The following is a 19,853-nucleotide window of genomic DNA, read 5'->3' as shown; positions in this document are numbered from 1 at the left end:
TTCATAGGGGTTCGGGGATACAGTCCAGCTCTCTTTATGGGGTACAGGTATGATTCAAGTATGGATATTATCGGCGTCCAAGTCTAAATAGATAGAGAACCTCAGTTATTGAAAATGACAATTAAGCTTCCGAATTCTTTATCTTGGGTAATTATAATTTTAGTTACTAGATAATTTAAATAAATTCATTTCCATGTTACGTTTAATGACCCTTTTAAAACATTTTATATCTTGCTGCTGTAAACGTGTTTTACGGCGACTTTATTTTGCGCAGTTAACTTTTACTGAACCCTACAAAATGTTTATTATAATTGTTCACTTCAGCCTTGCGGAGAAGCAAATTATATCCTAGTCGGGGCCCTTTAACACAGGACAACTCGTCGGGCGCAGGGATAATTGTTCTTATGCTTTTACACAGGAGCAAACATTGCTAGTAGGCGGAGCGGAGATCATTCTGGCCCGCCTGCCTCCATTTACACTAAGCAGGCAGTCGTTCATAGGCGAGCTGCGTGCAGAAACTGAATGATGAGCAGACAAATCCTGGTTCAGTCGGGGTGTGCCTTTACACTGGATGATGGTAGTTCAAGTTCCTGCTGGATTCGGGACTCTGAATGATTTATCGGCCCGGGTAAAAGGGCTCTTAGTCACTAGTCTTAAAAAAAAAAATCTTAAAAGCACGGTGCATCGCCATCTTAAAGGAACTGTCCAGTTTCCTTCATTGTGGTAATATGGTACAGGTAAGTCCAGATAGAAAGCACGCACCTAGCTGCAGATGTGAGAAGTGATGGGATTTTATTCTCGCAGTCAGCCTTTCATTAGAGATGAGCGAGCATACTTACTAAGGGCAATTACTCGATCAAGCATTGTCTTTAGCGAGTACCTGCCCACTCGGGAGCAAAGATTCGGCTGTCGGCGGCGGGGGAGAGCAGGGAGGAACGGAGGGGAGATCTCTCTCTCCCTCCCCCCTGCTCACTGCCGCAACTCGCCTGTCACCCGCACCAGCAGCCGAACCTTTTCTTCCGAGCGGGCAGGTACTCGCTAAGGACAACGCTCGCTCATCTCTACCTTTCATCATTCCTCGTCGTGATGTTGCCTTTTAATAATTTATACTTTTACCTTTGTAAATATTTGACTATTTTTCCACAATTTATTTGTCGTCTGACCCACTTTCTCGGCTTCAGCCTCCCGACGTCCTTTCATTTCCCTTAAATATTTAAAGAAGATCTTTCAGCTCTCCTGAGGTTTCTGTTTGAGTAAATACTTGTGTTCCTCATAATATAACAATCCTGGAACATCTTTTCTTCGAGCCTCGCTGACCTCTCAGACTCCGTAGGGACACAACACACCCTGAAGAAGAACGGTTACACCCAGTTGTCGGTGCGCTCAAACATCTCCAGGAGGAATCCTTTAGGAATGATACAATGTAGAGAAAACATGTTCAGGGTTCGAATTTCTTGAGGAATACAATTGTTTTCTGCATGGATTCTTTAAGTTCTCCCTCTGTTTCAGGGGCGAGGGGGGGGGGGGGGGGGGTTGTTCTTCCAGTTTCTTCAGCTTCCTCCAACATACTAAGGGTACTTGGAGCAATTTTTCGGCTGATACGTCAGCCTATGTAAAACAAGCGATTTTGACCGATTGGTCATCCTATGTAAAAGCGGGACCTGACAGGATACGGAGCAAGAAACCACATGTTAGTCGCTGCTTTACAGCTCACTGAGACAAAGCGACTATTGAGCGACTTCATGCTTGGTGTAAACAGGCAGCCGTTCACCTATCAACAACTGCCTGTTCAAGTGAATGGAAGCAGGTGGCCAGTGGAGATCTCTGGCACAATCCGCCCCAATTATCCAAATGACTATCATTCTTTAGTGAAAACACAGGAGCAACAGTCGTCCCATTTAAAAGCACTGCAGGGTGCATTTGCATGTCACGGGTTCCGGGTATCAGCAGCAAAATCTGCAGCAATTTCTCACTGTGGATTTTGGTTGTGCATCCGCATCACAACCTGCACCATTGGGTTTGGGATTGTGATGCGGATCTGCAGCAGACTTTACCCCTTTCAATTGAATAGTCTGAAAATATTCCCCAAATGTACTACGTGTGAATGTACCCCCGTGTGGCGCAGAGTCTTAGGGCAGCAGAAATGCAGTCCTAAACTCTTGCTCACGACCTGAAGGTTGCAGCTTTAATCTCCGCTTGGTTTAGGTAGCCTGCTCAAGGCTGACTCAGCCTTCCATCCTTCTGAGGTCGGTAAAATGAGCACCCAGCTTGGTGGGTGACTGGGGAATGCAATGGCAAACCACCCTACAAAAACAGTCTGCCAAGAAAACGTCACAATAGGAGTCCGTCATGATTCGGAGCTTGCACCAGAAGGCTTTACCTACCCTAATTGGTGAATTTAGATTATGAGCCCAAAAGGGCACAGGGCCTAATGTAAGCAATGACGATTTCTGTGCAGGGTTGCACTATGTAAATACATAAAAATATATTTTTTGTAATTTAAGTACCATAGTTCGAAAGGGATTTCCAGGTTTTTAAAATTCATCGTTAATATAGGCAATCAATATAAGATCAGTGGTGATTCGACTGTTGGCAGCCTCACTGTTCCCAGCGTTGCGATGCCCTGTGGCCTCGGTATGCTATACATTTGGTAGAGCAGTGCTTGGTGGTGCGGTTTAGTCCCACTCACTTCAATATGACAAAGGACAGGCAATACCCAAAGTACCACGTTGTGCGGCATGGAGCAATGTAATGAACCGACTGCAGCGTTCGCCCGAGTGCCTTGGCCCTTTCAGACAGCTGATCAGCGGAGAGCTAAGTGTCAGACCCCCACCAATCTAATATGATGACCCTTTTAATATGGTGATTCTTCAGGTCTTTCGATCTTAATCTCTTGATGTTTATTTCCAGTTACAAAGGATGCCTTTCTTGCTGGAGGACTTCTGTCTCCGAATGCCATTGCAGAGGGTTTAAGCAGAGATTCCCAGCCTTCCTTGGATCTAGCCAGTGCAACCAGTGGAGACAAAGTGGTGACCGCTCAGGTTAGTAGGCAATGGGCTTGGTACATTGGTATAGAGTGTTGCCTGATTCTCTACCACATATGACCAACTCCAGAAGCTGCAGCGGAATGTGCTACGGCCACCGCACCTAATTAGTTGTATGGCATTGACGACTGTGACTATTCTTCCGCACCGTATGGTAGAGTACCCTTCTAGAGAATTGTCTGTACCTTGTTTATGGATAGCCTTCATCAGTATGGGGGTTGTACAGACGTGCCATTGTCTAATAAATTCCGTGTCTGGCCCAGGAGTCGGATCAGTCTACCAATGTGCAACATACACGTTTCAATTGGTTTTCATATGCTGATGCTGTGGTAGGGGGTTAGTGACAGCTGGGTAGTGGAGTAAATCTAATGCCACCTTAGATCGGAGATATACATGGTATACAGATCAGCAATATGGGTACTTGACTATGACTACCATAAATGATGTATGAACTTCTTCAATGGCCAAAGAATACAGCGTAGGAGACTCTTTATTTCCCATGTGTTGTTCCTTACAGGTTGTCTGTAAAAGCCAAGTTACCTCAGTCCCCGATCCGCTTTAACTTTTAAAGTGACAGAGCCTCATGCTGAGATGAAGTTTACTGCCTTCTCAACAAGAGTCTTTTGGTTCTAAGTGACCAAGCTAGTGACTTTGCACATGTGGTGGTTTAAGGTCGCATGCACACGAATGTATCTTTGCTACCTGATTGGGAGCTCCAGATACGGCCCATAGACATGCTATGTGAATTTTTTTTTTTTCCTGCCCACGAGCGGAAATCAACTGCGTTTTTCTGCTCGCGGAGGTAAAATCGCAGCGTGATCTATTTTGGTGCGAACCTCGCACGGACAGCTTCCATTGATGTCAATGGAAGCCGCCCGTCCGCGGAGAGCACTGCACACGGGCCGCGGGATAAGTGTCCTCGTCTAGCGACGGCGCGTCACACATGCGCAGTACAGAGGCTGCCTGCCCAGGGACAGCGGACAGGTACACAGGGGTTACCGCCAGGGCATAAGGTGGGATTCACACAGCCAGAAACCAACCCGTTCGTGTGCATTCGTCCTAAGAGTCTTAACTTTATTTCTTGGGCTTCCAGTTTATTTTTATGGCCTAAGGATGCTTGTTATCACCTTGTGTTGTAGGTTCTGTTTTTTGTCTTTATAAGTAGAGCTGGGCTACTTGGCTTAAAATTTTGGCTTTTCAAAAATGTTCTCCATTTTTATATTTTTTGAACTAAAAGAATATCCAAAAGTATTTTCCATAAGAGAATTGCACACACAACAGTTCTTAATCTACGGATTAGCTGAATAGTATGGAACAAATCTGATTATCGGTACATTTTAACGGAAGCCTGTCGGCACCTGTGAGGCCGCTAAACCAGCAGCATGCCGTCACACATCTGGGCGTAACGATCTAAAGATGCCCCTGTGACAGGCGGCCACCTTGGCAATATCCAGAAAAGGGGAGTTATAACTTACCAGAGATAAGTTCAGGGCTCTCTTTGACCGGCATCTGGGCGCATGTGCGTATGAAGCGGAGGGCGCGTATCTTGCTTCACTGTGCGGGCGTCCGGGACTTCTCTCCGGTAAACTAGAACTCCCTTGTCTAGATAATGCCAAGACGGGTGCTTGTCACAGAGGCGTTTTTAGAAAGTTATACTCTTTTGTATGATGGCAGGCTGGGGGTCTAGTGGCACCGAAGGTGCTGACAAGTTCCTGCCATGGCTTTCACTGCGCTGTGTGATTCCATCTATTTGTTTTGTTACGGATGCAGAAAACGGAATTGGAATGAAATCCCTGAATGGAATCTAAGGGAACGATAGTCAATTCTTGTTTCCGTTATATTTGGTATATAGAATAGTATATATAACAGAAACAAACCTTGTCAAAAGGCGTCCCTGCCCCTGTGAGAGAACCTACAGTGGGGTGAAAAACACTACAGGAACGCCGCCTACCGCATGTGACCGCTTCAGAATCCACTCATTGTCAGCTTCATTCGATTCAGACAACTCCTCTGTGTGATTGTAGCATTATTATAAGGAAGTGATTACAATATCGGAGCAAAAGCATCATTTAAGGCTCCCACAGACTTAGGTTTTTTTTAACGCTATTGTCAATGGGACTTTCTAATGTTAAAAACGCAACGCACCAAAAACGCAAGTTGCGTTGCGTTTTTAACAGTAGAAAGTCCCATTGACAATTGTGTTTAAAAAAATGCAGCGTTAACCCTTTCCCATCCACTGTCTGACGTCTAAAGACATTATGATTTCAAGCTGTACAGCTCTGATGTTGGAAGACGTCCGTCGGGTTCTCTTACTGTATACTGCCAGCCTCTCTGCTGTTGGAGCCTATCCAACGTGTCACCTCATGCAGTACTGGCTTTAACCAGCAGATAGCGCTGTTTTATAATGGCAGAAAAAGAGTAAGCCCCCTAGGAAAACCAGGATACCAATTGGATTGGAAAGGGTTAAAAAAAACACGAGTATGAGAGCCCCTATTGTGGAAAACTAATCCCTTGCATAGAGGCTCTAGTACCCTGTTGTACCGCCTCTAGCTTGGATGCAAGATGTGATACAGGTGGAAATGGAGGCTCTAGTCCCCTGTTGTACCGCCTCTAGCTTGGATACAAGCTGTGATACGGGCGGGCATGGAGGCTCTAGTCCCCTGTTGTACCGCCTCTAGCTTGGATACAAGCTGTGATACGGGCGGGCATGGAGGCTCTAGTACCCTGTTGTACCGCCTCTAGCTTGGATGCAAGATGTGATACAGGTGGAAATGGAGGCTCTAGTCCCCTGTTGTACCGCCTCTAGCTTGGATACAAGCTGTGATACAGGTGGGCATGGAGGCTCTAGTACCCTGTTGTACCGCCTCTAGCTTGGATGCAAGATGTGATACGGGTGGAAATGGAGGCTCTAGTCCCCTGTTGTACCGCCTCTAGCTTGGATACAAGCTGTGATACGGGCGGGCATGGAGGCTCTAGTCCCCTGTTGTACCGCCTCTAGCTTGGATACAAGATGTGATACGTGCGGGCATGGAGGCTCTAGTACCCTGTTGTACCGCCGCTAGCTTGGATACAAGATGTGATACAGGCGGGCATTGAATATGTGGCTGAGTGTTATGCTGATGGAGAATTCCCCTTGGAATTCCTACCATAAGAGGAACATATGTGGCTGCAGGATACCATTTTAAGACAGCAAAAATGTTTTAGGCCTGATGTCCACGAGGACAGATCTGCAGCGGGTCACCCACATGTGTGATCCGTGCCCCATAGGGATGCATTGGACACCCGCAGGTAATTAAATACCTGCGGATGTCATTTTAACTTGAGGCGCGGATTGCGTGTGCGGGAAAACACCCGCAGCATGCTCCATTTTAGTGCGGGTCTCCCGCAGGCTTGTATTGAAGCCTATGGAAGCCGTCCGGATCCGCGGCACACCCGCAGCTGAATTCCTGCTCTCCGGCGCGGGAGAGCAGGAGTTAAAAAAAAAAAACGAGTGCATGGCGCATGCGCGCGGCACGCTGCCGGCGTGCCGAGCACATCCGCCAGGCCGAAGAAAGAAGATCTGGCCGCGACGGAGGGCAGATCCGCAGCGCCCAGACAGGTAAGTAATTCTTCATTTTAGGCCTCTTGTCCGCGGGAAAGGAGGGACCGGCTGCGGGATTCTGCATGAAGAATCTGTGGCGGGGCTGATTTTCCCCGTGGACATGAGGCCCTAAAGTCCATGAAAGCTTCTTTTTAATGTGTTGACTCTTTATATGTATTTTCTGGAAAATCGGCTCTGTAGTGACATTAGTTCTTGGCTCTACTAAAACCCAGCAGCTTCGCCATGCCTTGGGCACACGACAATCACACGATCGCCAGATTCAATAGAGGTAGCAGCATTGTAGCGGCTTCTATTCTCTACATAGCTCTCCTATGTAGGCTGCAAACCAGAAGACTAATTGCTTATGAACTCTTGTCATCTCACTGTACTTCTGTGAACTTTTTTTTTAGGAAAATGGAAAAGCGGCGGACGGCCAAGTGTCCAGCACAGCGGCCGAAAGCTCCGGTCCCCAGAGGCCCCGGTCTAACTCAGGAAGAGAGCTGACGGATGAGGTAATGCGATCCTTCCATCTGATGTCGTCACATTGCAGTAGATACTTTGTATCGGGCCCTGTAGTGTTTGTTTGGCTTCTCTTGTCTCTTACTGTTTCGGGCAGATGTTCCTTATGTGTGAGTTTACCGTTTACACATGTAATAACGAGGCTTTATAGAATCAATATGGCTGAACACCATCGGCTATCACACAGAACCAGGGTCAGAATATGGTCATCCATTGGCGAGTGCCATCTGCTTTTATATTGCTGGGATCCATTTATTTTAAAGTTAGTTCTGTCATTCATATGCTGTGCTTTTTGCAAATGGCGGTGTATTAAGCGTCATTTTTTGTCCTGGGGGCGCTCACAATGTGACACTGACTTGCCCAAATTTTTGTGCCGAGAATATTAGGATAGAACTTGTAACGCCATACAAGTAATGAGGAAAGTGTCACTAGAGAACCGCAGTCCACCTGACTCATCCAAGCACTCTTAAGTTTTGATTACTACTTTGCATTATAATTGTCCCTAATATGGGGGATTTATGGCTTTTTTTTTTTTTTTTTTTTGCATTGCAGGAAATTTTGGCCAGCGTAATGATAAAAAATCTAGACACTGGAGAGGAAATCCCTCTGAGCTTGGCAGAAGAGAAACTGCCAACCGGTATTAATCCACTGACCCTGCATATCATGAGAAGGACTAAGGAGTATGTCAGGTAAGGGTCTTCAGAGTGTTCAGAGCCGGGTTGTACAACTTCTTCTGGTCTGAGCACCACATTGTACTACTTCCAAGGACCACAATCAAACATGGATGTATTCCCATGGGAGACACTTATGCAATATCAGCAGTATATGCCTGATGGGGGTAGTTACAGAATTTGGGTAAATGGGATGCACTGTGTCCAGAGCCCAAGGCATGACCAAGGGATCCAGAGCAGAAAATACCCAGAACAGTCTACACTTGGCATGACACCTGAATTACACCTTTAAGTTATTTAAATAGGACTCCACAGTTCCTCTTGTCACAGGGCAAGCCACACTGTTCCACTTCCCACCCCTTGATCACTAAGGGAGTGCACAGAATGGCATTATGGGGTACATGTGGCCCCCGGTTGTCTTATGAGGACGAACACTGTCCATTTACCATATTTTGAGGTCTACGAGACTGGTGCTGGCAAAACAAGTCCAATCCATGGAGACCCTACCTTACAACTTACAGGACCTGAAGGGACTTTCCAGGCAGATACCTATTGTCAGGATAGATCATTAATAGTTGATCAGCTGGGATCTGCCACTTGGGACCTCGGCTGATGGGCATCCGCTGTCAGCGTCGGAACTCAGGGGTACAAAATGGAAGCAGTTACTGGTGACCCATGTGTTGTGGTTGATTGGCACTGGTAATTGCAGGTGCTGCACTTAATAAAATCAATAGGAGTCATGTCTGCAGTTACCAGCGTTTGTCAATACATTGGGGTCGGAGCAGCAGCTTCTGCTTTGACCGCTGTGTATTGTGGCACTGACAGTGGGCACCCGATCAGATGATCGGCTGGGGTCCCGAGCAGTGGGCTCCGGCTGATCAACTATTGATGACGACCTAACCTGAGGATAGGTCATCAATTTAGTATTTCCTGGAAAACCGCCTTAAGGGTATGTTTACACGGGGCAGAAATGCTGCATAATGTTCACAGTAGAGATTCCGCTGCAAATTCTGCAACGTTTTCTCATCGAAAACTGGGTCAAAATCCGCACCATTGATGAAGATTGTCTCGAAATCAGATGTGTATCCGCAGCTGATTTCAGAAGATACAGCGCTCACCTCCAAAGTCTTAGACTGTCAGCGCTTCCTTCACCCTACAGCCTGTGCAGAGCGCGGCGCCGCTGCTCAGGTGATGGGGAAGTGACCATCGGCGCTGCGTTCAGTACAGGCTGCAGCACTTCCGCCCCGTGTAAACCTACCCATAAGGCTCTGCTGGTAACGTCTTGCTGCCAGATACAACAAGACTCCTTCAGGGGTCTCATGGAGTACATGTGCAGGTGAGTCAGACCCGAGGGGGATCTAGGTAATAATAGGCTGACTAGTGCATAGCTTTATTGGTGTATAGGATGATAATTGCATCAAGCTATCTATTCTATTGTGGCGGGATGTGCTCTTCTCTGTTTTTGGTTTTTTTTTCTCCATTTGTGAGATACAGATCTATATACTGTAGCCTGCACTTCAAAGTGCAACATTACCTATTGTGTGGCTTATGATCTAGTATGACTAAAGACTTATCTCTAGAAACACATTACCTAGTGGGGATAAGCATGCTCTCCACTTCAATTACCTCTCATCTGATTATACACTCGGAGCAATTATACTGAATATGGGTATTGAACAAAGCCACAAGCTGTGTTACTGCTGCTCCGTATACAGCATAATGCTCTTCTTTCAGTGCCATATAGCATGTGCTTCCTGATTTCTCCTTAATAGATAGGTTTGATGAAATCACCAGTCAGCTTGGGAAATCCGAACCGCATTGTATAAAACCTCACTGACCTTTAAAGGGAGATTTTAGAAGACTTCATTGAACATCCGATGGACAAGTATAGTCCCCAATCTTAAAGGGGTTGTCTAGTGTAGAGAGTCCATATTCAGAACCCTGTTAGGGAATTTGGAGTAAAAGGGGTTGTACCAAGGTTGATTTTTATCACTTGTCTATAGGATAGGTGATCAGTCTGATCAGTAGGGGGTCTTGACTCTGACGCCCCCACTGATCCCAAGAACAGAGGTCCCATGTCTCCCTCTTCTTCCCAATACCAACTTGCTGCACCCATCTGCAGTGCCTTGGAGATTGAATGGAGTGGCAGTTACACATTTGCTCCATTTCAATGGGGCTGATGGTAACGGCTGAGTACAAGCGCTCTGATATCTACAGCAGTCCTATTGAGGATGAATGAAGCAGTACTGCGCAGGTGCAACCGCTGCTCCATTCAGGTGCCTGCGCACTGTAGGGGTGGCACTGAGCTGGCAGAAAGGAGGAGAGAGGGGCACAGCATACACTTTCTGGGGGTCGGTGGGGGTTCTCACCATTATGGACAGCTAGTAACGCTCAATCTTGGTACAACCCCTTTAATAGAGGAGTTTGTCCAGGATCCTCCTCTAGTGGCCAAAGAAGAAAGTGATTACACAGATTTTTTTTACTGTAAAGGAGCGGTCCCGCATTATACAGACCACACACTGATTGAGTTGGCTACTGTGTAATGCTTCATTTTCCCTGTAGTAGCGCTGTGGGGGAAATTGAACACTTACTGCCAGGGCCTTACCACAAATAACAGCCGATTGCTGGGGGTCCCAGCAAGGGGACACGTTGATCAGCTTATTCTCAAGGGACCCTTTTAACCCCTTAAGGACCAGACACTTTTTAGGGATTTTACCCATGTGGTGGTTTAACTGCCTTTTCTTTTCCTTCAGCTACCAAAATTATTTTTGCTGCTTTTTTTTTCCGTGTAACATAGGGCTATTTTTTTAAATATATCTTTTAATGACTTTTTTTTCCATATTTTTTTTTTTTGTTTTGTTTTGTTGGGAGTAAAAAGTAAAAAAAAAATTTTTGTTTTTTTATTTATTAATCTTTTTTAAATTAGTATATTTAAGCTAAAATGAAGTATGGGAACGAGTTCCTCATTCTGTTTTGGACGTTTTGATATATAATATGTATAGTTTTGGATTACAGGGCACATACAGCGACTGTTTTGATTGGCATCAGCTTTGGGTTATTTTCTCTTTTTTATGTATATATTTTTAATATACATAAACAGATTTTATTCTGTAATTATTTTTAATATACTGATGTATGTAATTTATTTTTTTTTACTATCTCTGTCCCCCATGACTTAATACAAGACCTTTGGGGAACATTCACATGTTTTTGGTTTTTTTTTATTTGACACTTTCCTGCTGTAGCTGTGGCATCCATAGGAGCCCCAGCTACAGGGAAAAACAACCCCTGTAGTGACAATAGCAGAGCTGATCAGGGTCCGCTATGACCCTGTAGCTCTGCTGTAGCAGGAAATCCCAGCGGTCACGTGACTGCTGGCTTGTGTAGTGGAAGGTTATACTTCCACTGTCACTTTTTAGTACATTGTGCTCATTGAGTGCTCTGTACTAAAGAAAAGATTAGGCAGGGTTAAAAACCCCTCCTGCTGCCTTCTCCTGATTATCAGCTGTGACTAACAGCTGACAATCGGACAAGGTCCTGCTTGTTAGCAGGAGCTCTAAACCCACGCAGTATTTTTACAATCGGCTGGGTTTAAAGCCCAGGACCAAGCACTGTAAATGTACAGTGCTTGGTACTAAATGGGTTAAAGGAATCCGTAACCAGTTTCATGATGCCCGAACCACAGGCTGCATAAACCCGGGACAGGTATGTACAGTGCGCCCTTGTATGACTGACTTAGTCTGAAATGCTTCAGGGTTTTAAGAATAAGCATACTTTGAAGATGGTGACCAAATTGAGTCGTGAATCATGGGCAGACGCCGCGCCATCCTCTCCCCACCCAGATTACCTACGGTGACGGCTCTTTTCTTACACACAAATGGGGAGATATCGGGCCCTCTACATGATGTGGTTGGGATGGGGCCAGTGTGACGCCTCCCACATAACTCTGAAGATGCTGTCCAAAAGGTGCTCAAAGTACGCTTATTCTGAAACGCTGCAGTTTCCTGAGTAGGGATTTGTCCAAAGTGGAGAAGCCCTTTAAGATCCAGGACAGAGTAGCTCATTGGTTAGCTGAAACCTGAGCAACGTCCGCATCTGCATTGAGTTTGCATGTACAACCCGTGTTTGAATGGATTTCCTGTCACGTCCCCAAAACATGCTAATAGGTTAATTGACTTCCTATGGAATTGGTCCAAGTGGTTGAGATTGTAACCCCTCCCCATTGAGAACAGGGACTGATGTAAATGGTACCAGTCTGTGTGTGGAATATGTTGGGGCTATATAAGGAATGGGACTAGAGACGAGCGAGTAGTGCCTTAGCCGAGTATCTCCCCGCTTGTCTCTAAAGATTCGGGGGCCGGCACGGGTGACAGGTGAGTTGCGGGGGGAAAAGAGGGAGAGAGAACTCCCCACCCCCAACCATTTCTCCCCGCTCTTCCCCGCCGGCCCCCGAATCTTTAGGGCTCATCTCTAAATGGGCCCTATATAAAACCACATGAGAAGCGCTGCTTTAGATGTTTTCATAGTCCACTTAAAGGAGATGTCCCGCGCCGAAACGGGTTTTTTTTTTTTTAAACCCCCCCCCCCGTTCGGCGCGAGACAACCCCGATGCAGGGGTTAAAAAAACAAACAGCACAGCGCTTACCTGAATCCCGGCGGTCCGGCGTCTTCATACTCACCTGCTGAAGATGGCCGCCGGGATCCTCTGTCTTCATGGACCGCAGGGCTTCTGTGCGGTCCATTGCCGATTCCAGCCTCCTGATTGGCTGGAATCGGCACGTGACGGGGCGGAGCTACACGGAGCCCCATAGAGAAGAGGAGAAGACCCGGACTGCGCAAGCGCGGCTAATTTGGCCATCGGAGGGCGAAAATTAGTCGGCACCATGGAGACGAGGACGCTAGCAACGGAGCAGGTAAGTATAAAACTTTTTATAACTTCTGTATGGCTCATAATTAATGCACAATGTACATTACAAAGTGCATTATTATGGCCATGCAGAAGTGTATAGACCCACTTGCTGCCTCGGGACATCTCCTTTAAGCCCTGACACTCTGACCAACCAATGTATAGACGTGCGCCAGAAGCTCGGTCTGCTGAATACATGTTTGTACGTTCCGTTTACAGATTCCTTTTCATCTTGTGTTGCCGTAACGTCTGCTTCGTTGCCGCGAGGAGTGTTTTTGTGACGTTTTCGAGATGTAATCACTGTATTTGCAAAATCTTTTATTGCTTTTGCTGTATTTGCAGATCGGCACAATAGGGAAAAAGCTATCTTTTGCACAAATTGGTAATTACCCAGTCATATTAAATTTCCCCATAACCCATCATTATCACATAAATCTAAGTTATCTTACCTCTGTAAGTTTATCCCAGCTTCGCTCAGCAAGGTGCGGGCTATAAAAATATGGATTGATTTGCAAATAAGCTATATTTCAGTATAATGTTTGCGTGTAACATGAGGTTAACCTCTAATGTCATTAGGAACTTCCACCACTCAAGTTTGGGATTTAATTAGCAGATCATTAGCTTCCTTGCAGTGTCACAGAAAACAATGTATGAGGATGTGATGTAGTGAGTGCTGCTCTAATGAACCTATTTAGAGAAAGTCACTGTTAATTATAAGTGCACCTTCGGTAAATCACAAGCGAACGGCTCCTTCTTTTATATCAGAAATGCATAAAGTGCAACTCCCTTATAAAGTTCTACTATTAAAATAAAAAAAAGTTATTTATGTGTAGGAGAAAAACTAAATACAGCTCACACCTTTGAGCATTGAGTGGGGAGTGTGTGGTTTTTTTTTTTTCCTGTGCCATATTCTACCTTAACCCCTTGAGTGGCACGCCCGGAAATTTTCCGTGACGAGCTCCACTGCTCATAGTGACATAGCCCGGAAGATTTCCGGGCTATGTATCACTATGGGAGCTGCAGAGCACAATGCCACAAGCTGTGGCAGTGTGCTCTGCCTGCACAGACCCACAGAGAACAAAGCAAGGGCTTTGAAAAACCAGCAGAAGATATTGCCGATGTGCCGATAATCTCCTGCTTTGTTTACAGGTTGCCATAGAGACCATCGGCTTGTCAGAAGCAAGCCGATGGTCTCTGTGGCAGGGAGAGCTTGGTGCTTGGCTGTGAAAGGACAGCTAGGTACTAGCTCTAACAGCAGAGATCAGAGAAAACCTCCGATCTCTGCTGTGTTAACCCTTTACATGCTGCAGTCTATGTGACTGCAGCATGTAAAGGGCTGTCACTGCAGCATGTAAAGGGCTGTCACCATCGGACCCCCGGAATCTGATCAGGGGTCCTGATGGGTCCCTGTGGAAGTCCCCTAAAGGGACAAAAATAAATATTAAAAAAAAAAAGTTAAAAAATTCTAAGAAAAAAATTATAAAAACACTTGTCTCCCTTTACTTGGTAAAAAATCAAAAATACAATCACACATGTGGTATCCATGCATCGTAATGACCCAGAGAAGGAAGTTAATAACATTATTTAACCCCTTAATGACACGGCCCCTTTTTTTCTTTTTTCCCCATTTCTTTTTTTCCTCCCTCCTGTTTAAAAAATCACAACTTGTCCCACAAAAAACAAGCCCTTATATGGCCATGTCAATGGAAAAATGAAAAAGTTATGGCTCTTGAGACGCAACTGCAAAATTAGTTGAAATTCAATGATTAGACCATTTTAAAAAACCTGCCCTGGTGGGCACGACAGGGTGGTAGGAAACCCGCCACTCAAGGGGTTAAATAGTGGTAATGTATAGCGATATAGTGTCCATGTAATAATGATATATTATGCCTAAATATCCCTTTTTGGTAGGCACAAAACAAAAAACAGGCCCACCGTGGGCAGTCTCCAACTCTGATTTCCAGTTGTCCCTGAGCTTCTCGGTGTAGACTAGCTGCTAAGATGTGTCCCATACACTGTACATAGAGCAGTAGGATCTTCTCTACTCACGTGTAGCGATGCTGCAGCAGCATGCAAGACAGATGCGAATCCAGTATATGTGAGACCGCAAAACACTATTGGCTGCTGCAGCATCTCTAGTTATGCCTTTGTCTTACTCTGCTGCTCCTCTTCCTTGTCTCACCATAGGCTTCTATGGGCAGCATGTTATCTAATCTGTCAGTAGGCTGTTCAGATGGATTTTAATAGTCTTTCAGAGTGAGTTAACAACCACCCCTCGTACTGGTTTGTGGCCACTAGCTCCTTCTTCTCCGCTTTCTTTGCTCTCTTGCCGGAGCGGATTGGTGTTCTGGTATTCTCTTGGGTTAAAAAGTCTAGCGTAGTTGTTGACAACTGCGTTGCCGTGGCTACCTGCTCTTGCGTCGTCAAGATCTGTTGCAAAAAATAAGAAATTCCGTACTTTAACACTTAAATCCATTTGGAACATGAACATAAGTTTAGGGGTCAGCTAGTCATCTACTTGCGTTGTCCGATGCTGGTTGGCTACGTCTCTGTTGCGATGCAGGTGGGATCGGGTGCTGCTTTTTCTAATGGGTTCATTAAGCTTTGCGAGGCTCGTGACACCTGGTGAAAGATAGGAGGTCGAAGTACCATAACTGCGGCCAGTATATTTCGTCTGTACTCGCCCCAGGACATTTGCTCCACCTTGTTAACCTCTTTCTTATAAGCGGTGCGGAGATTCTGTATTTTAGACTTCACCATTTTCAGGTCAACTGGATGTCCCGGGAAATAGTACTGAACGGCTTCCACCAGCTTCTTGTAGGCTTCATTCCTCTTTAGGCGGTTGCAATAGTCAGGACAAGTTACCTTCCATAAGCATGGTCAGGAGCGGTGGACTTCAATGAAATCCCTTCTCATGGGCCATGACATCCTTTTAGAAAACCAAAGCAAAAAGTTTACATATAGCTGCCAACTAGAGATGAGCGAGGTACTCGCTAAGGCAAACTGCTCAAGCGAGTAGTGCTTTATTCGAGTACCTACCCACTCCTCTCAAAAGATTCGGGTGCCAGCAGGGGGCAGGAAGCGGCGCGGGAGAGCGGGGAGGAACGCTACCCCCTGCTCACTCCCGCAACTCCCCGCTCTCCCCCGTCGGCACCCGAATCTTTTAAGACAAGCGGGCAGGTACTCGAATAAGGCACTACTCGCTCGAGCAGTTTGCCTTAGGGAGTACGCTCGCTCATCTCTACTGCCAACCATACTACTGGACCGTTCGTAGGACCGCCACACTGCAAAATGATTTGCACAAAGTGACGCTAGCAGCGATGGTTTGGTGTTCAAGATGGTTTTGCCGTGCTGGTATGATCCTCGGCTGTAGCATCCTGACCTTCTGAATAGCAAGGGATTATTGGCGCCCTTAATACAACATTGAAATCCTTTTGCCCGCGTGATATTCTTTCAATATAACACGCTTTGTTTGTTTTGCTTGGAAATAAATAGCTACCGTGTATATATGTGTATATATAATATGTATATATGTGTGTATGTATATGTGTGTATGTATATATATATATATATATATATATATATATATATATATGTGTATATATATATATATATATGTGTATATATATATATATATATGTGTATATATATATATATATATATATATATATATATATATATATATATATATATATATATATATAATAAAAACATTTTTTTTTTTTTTTGAGAAGGCAAATTCAGAATCTGCCTATACCGGCCATTGTATTTTTGGGGACTTACTGATAACAAACATGCGATTTTGTTTCCCAGTGCCATTTCGTTGGATATATACAATGTAGCGGTCCAATCCAGCTAAGGTTATCTAACATGTTCTTATGGTAATAGGAGTATTGAATCTGAAGTACTGTGATGATGATGCCCACATACTCAGTAAAGCATGCTGGTTTTTCTCTCTCTTAGTAATGATGCTGCACAATCTGACGATGAAGAAAAGCTTCAAGCTCAGCAATCGGACACCGATGGAGGGAAACTGAAGCAGAAAACGTAATTCTCTTTTTAAGCCGTAATGCTACATAACTTTGTTGTGTTTTATGTTTATCCATGTACATTTATCCTAGAATTATGACCAATAGTACTTGAATTCTATCCTATTACTCTGTGCTGCTGCTGTGCGCCTTCTGTAAGCAACTAATGTCTCGATTCATCTGTGAAGTCTGGGGCAGCAGAGAGCGGATACCTTCTTACTTCACACTAAGGCTGGATTCACACGGGGCGGATTTGCAGCGGAAATTCCGTCCGGAATTTCGCTGCGGCAAATCCGCCTGCGGACGCAAATCCTGGCATTAGCCGGCTATGTGGACGAGATTTGTCAAAAATCTCGTCCACACGGGGCGGCGAATCTGTTACAGAAGCTTGCAGAAGCCGGCGCTGCGGCATGGATTCCCGGGATGCAGCATGTCCATTCTTTTTCTTTTTTTTTTTGCTGCAGCCATGCAATCCACTATGGGAGAGCCGGCCGCAAAAGAAAAGCATGCGGCGAAGCTGCTTCCAAACCTACGGCACAGTGCCGCAGGTTTTGAAGCTGCGCTTTCCTGGCGGAAATCTCACATTTTTTTTGCTGCAGCAAAACCACAAGATTTCCGCTGAGAATACGACCCAGGGGAACCCAGCCTAAGGGTGTTAGTGCGTATCTTTAAAGGGCTGGTTTCATGATTGAAAGGTATTCCCTATCCATTGGATGGGAATAACTGTCTGATCGCTGGGAGTCTGACTGCTGGGACCCTCTAAATGGAGCAGCTGTTAAGCAGACACACCACTGCTCCATCCATTCAATGGTACTGCTTCGCCTCGGCTATCTTCATCTGTTTCTTTGAAGTAAATACAGTGGCTGTGCACATGCTCAACCACAGTCTCATTCATGTAGGGACCTTAAAGGAACCGCGTATTTGTCAGAAGTTGGAATCTCACCGGTCAGAAAGTTAGCCACTTACCTGTAGATGGGGGACACCTTTCAAATATGGTACAACTCCTTTAACTCTGACCCAGTGCCCCCTTACCAAATCGGACAGTTATCTACTATATAGCTGGACCTTGATCCAATATCCAGCAGTGAGCATAGCAGAGACAGGCTGCAACCGTGCAGTTATATGTATGTTCCCAGGCAAAACTTTGTTAGGTTTAACTTTTGTTACTTGCTTTCTTGCTAATTAGTTTGTTGTTGTTTGAGCCGGTGCAATCCTATTTCAGCTATTGGCTTGACTGTGCAGAAACTTCCATATCCTGAAGTCAACCTGAAGCTAATCTAGCTTTCCTTTAAAAAGTTGGCCGAGCTACTACTTTAATCTGATCAAAGGTGGCATATGATGATTATTTATACCTGCCGTCACATTTCTTGCACGGTCCTCTCTCGTTTTGATTTTCCTCAATGGTGGTTTGCTCTATAATTGTGTGTTTTTGTTTTCTTCTTTGGATGTTGAAAGGAAAAATAACCCGTGTGAATTGATTTCAGGGTTGAACCGCCAATTAGGAAAACTCTTTAATGCTTTCTATTTTTAAAGCACACAGCTAAAAAAATTCCTTGGAAAAAAGGTGAAAAGAGCAAAACATCTGGCTGAAGAGTATGGTGAGCGAGCCGTGAATAAAGTGAAAAGTGTCCGAGACGAAGGTGAGTGCAATCTCACGTTTATTTCCCATAAGAGACGATGGCACCCGAGGCAAATAGCTGATTGTCACAGGTCCTGCTCCGAGCACCTGCAACAAATAGCTGATTTTGCCAAGGGAAGCTGTGGCTACCCAGGCATTTCTCCTGCAGTGGCCACTTCAGGTGAAGGCGTTGTCCTTTCACTATTGGAATGCCAAAGTCTGCCAGATCAGAAGACATTCTTCCTCATGTAGAGGGGTCCCAAGCAGGGGCCCTGGTTTATGATGATTATTATGCATATAAACATGGAATCCTAGAATGATAGGGACCTCTAGAGTCATCGGGTCCAACCCCTCCCATCTCAATGCAGGATCACTAAATAATCCCAGACAGATGTGTTTGAAGACTTCCATTGAAGGAGAACTCACCACCTCCTGTGGTAACCTGGTCCACTCATTGATCACTCTCACTGTCAGAAAGTTGGAACTCTCAGAACGGGGCCTGTGTTCTTAGCACAACCCCTTTAACAGACAGTTTATGTATCCCATCTTGTCCTGCTAGTCAGGGTTTGTTCACACATGTCTAGAGATAATATAAGACTCCCTCCAGCTTTTTATAAAAACATCGGAAGAGAACTGATGTCAATGCTGCCTAAGGCGAATGCACACAGACAGGTCAGATTTCGACTGCGAGATTTCGCAGCGGAATCGGACGCTGTGCCCCACGTACCTGTCCGATGGCTTCTCTGTGCTGCGGATGTTCCGGCTGGCGCGTTGCCGCACACGCGCAGCGCAGAGAATGAAGCGGATGCGCGGTGTCGCCCCCCACCCTCCCTCCCAGTGACTCTCAGCAAATGACATGACCAACTTCTTCATTGGAGAGTACAGAGTGCTCCTTAGTGATTAATTACAATGGTAAATTCTCATTTCCTACTAATGTGGCATTGCCTTATGGATGCACAGATCTGCATGACGATGTGTTGGTTTGCAGTCTGAATGATTAATATTCTGCTTGTGCCCTCAGTCTTTCACACCGATCCAGATGACCCATCATCCAGTGATGATGAAGGCATGCCGTACACCAGGCCTGTGAAGTTTAAAGCTGCTCACGGCTTCAAGGGTCCTTATGACTTTGAGCAAATCAAAGTTGTGCAAGATCTGAGTGGAGAGCATATGGTAATTCTTAGGTTTCACTGAGAACAAATGTAACCATCTCACTGGTGAAGTGCATCTCTAATTATTTCAGTTCTCGCTTCTTTGTAGGGCGCTGTTTGGACAATGAAGTTTTCACACTGTGGACGGTTACTTGCGTCTGCCGGACAAGATAATATTGTGCGAATATGGGTTCTCAAAAATGCTTTTGATTATTTCAATAACATGAGGATCAAGTACAACACAGAAGGTAAATTATGTAGCAGGAGTTCTGGAAGCGTGGAGGTTTTACTGCTTCTCATTTAAAGCACCACACCTGCAAAAACAGATTCCCATCT

At 45.3% G+C, this 19,853-nt stretch overlaps 1 protein-coding gene across 1 annotated transcript in view; it reads left to right on the top strand.

The window, feature by feature from the left end:
- Positions 1-19,853, top strand: part of WDR44 (WD repeat domain 44) — an 85,331-nt gene that overhangs the window by 47,959 nt on the left and 17,519 nt on the right. The window contains exons 5-11 of the mRNA XM_066581865.1: positions 2,911-3,041; positions 7,035-7,136; positions 7,696-7,832; positions 16,684-16,767; positions 18,282-18,388; positions 19,388-19,539; positions 19,627-19,765. Coding sequence (XP_066437962.1) covers positions 2,911-3,041; positions 7,035-7,136; positions 7,696-7,832; positions 16,684-16,767; positions 18,282-18,388; positions 19,388-19,539; positions 19,627-19,765 — 852 coding nt within the window. The remainder of the gene's footprint in view (positions 1-2,910; positions 3,042-7,034; positions 7,137-7,695; positions 7,833-16,683; positions 16,768-18,281; positions 18,389-19,387; positions 19,540-19,626; positions 19,766-19,853) is intronic.

This window comes from Eleutherodactylus coqui, chromosome 10 (genome assembly GCF_035609145.1).
Source record: "Eleutherodactylus coqui strain aEleCoq1 chromosome 10, aEleCoq1.hap1, whole genome shotgun sequence".
Lineage (NCBI taxonomy): Eukaryota > Metazoa > Chordata > Amphibia > Anura > Eleutherodactylidae > Eleutherodactylus > Eleutherodactylus coqui.
The sequence above is the reverse complement of the archived record's forward strand: the minus strand, read 5'-3'. Positions and strand labels throughout refer to the sequence as shown.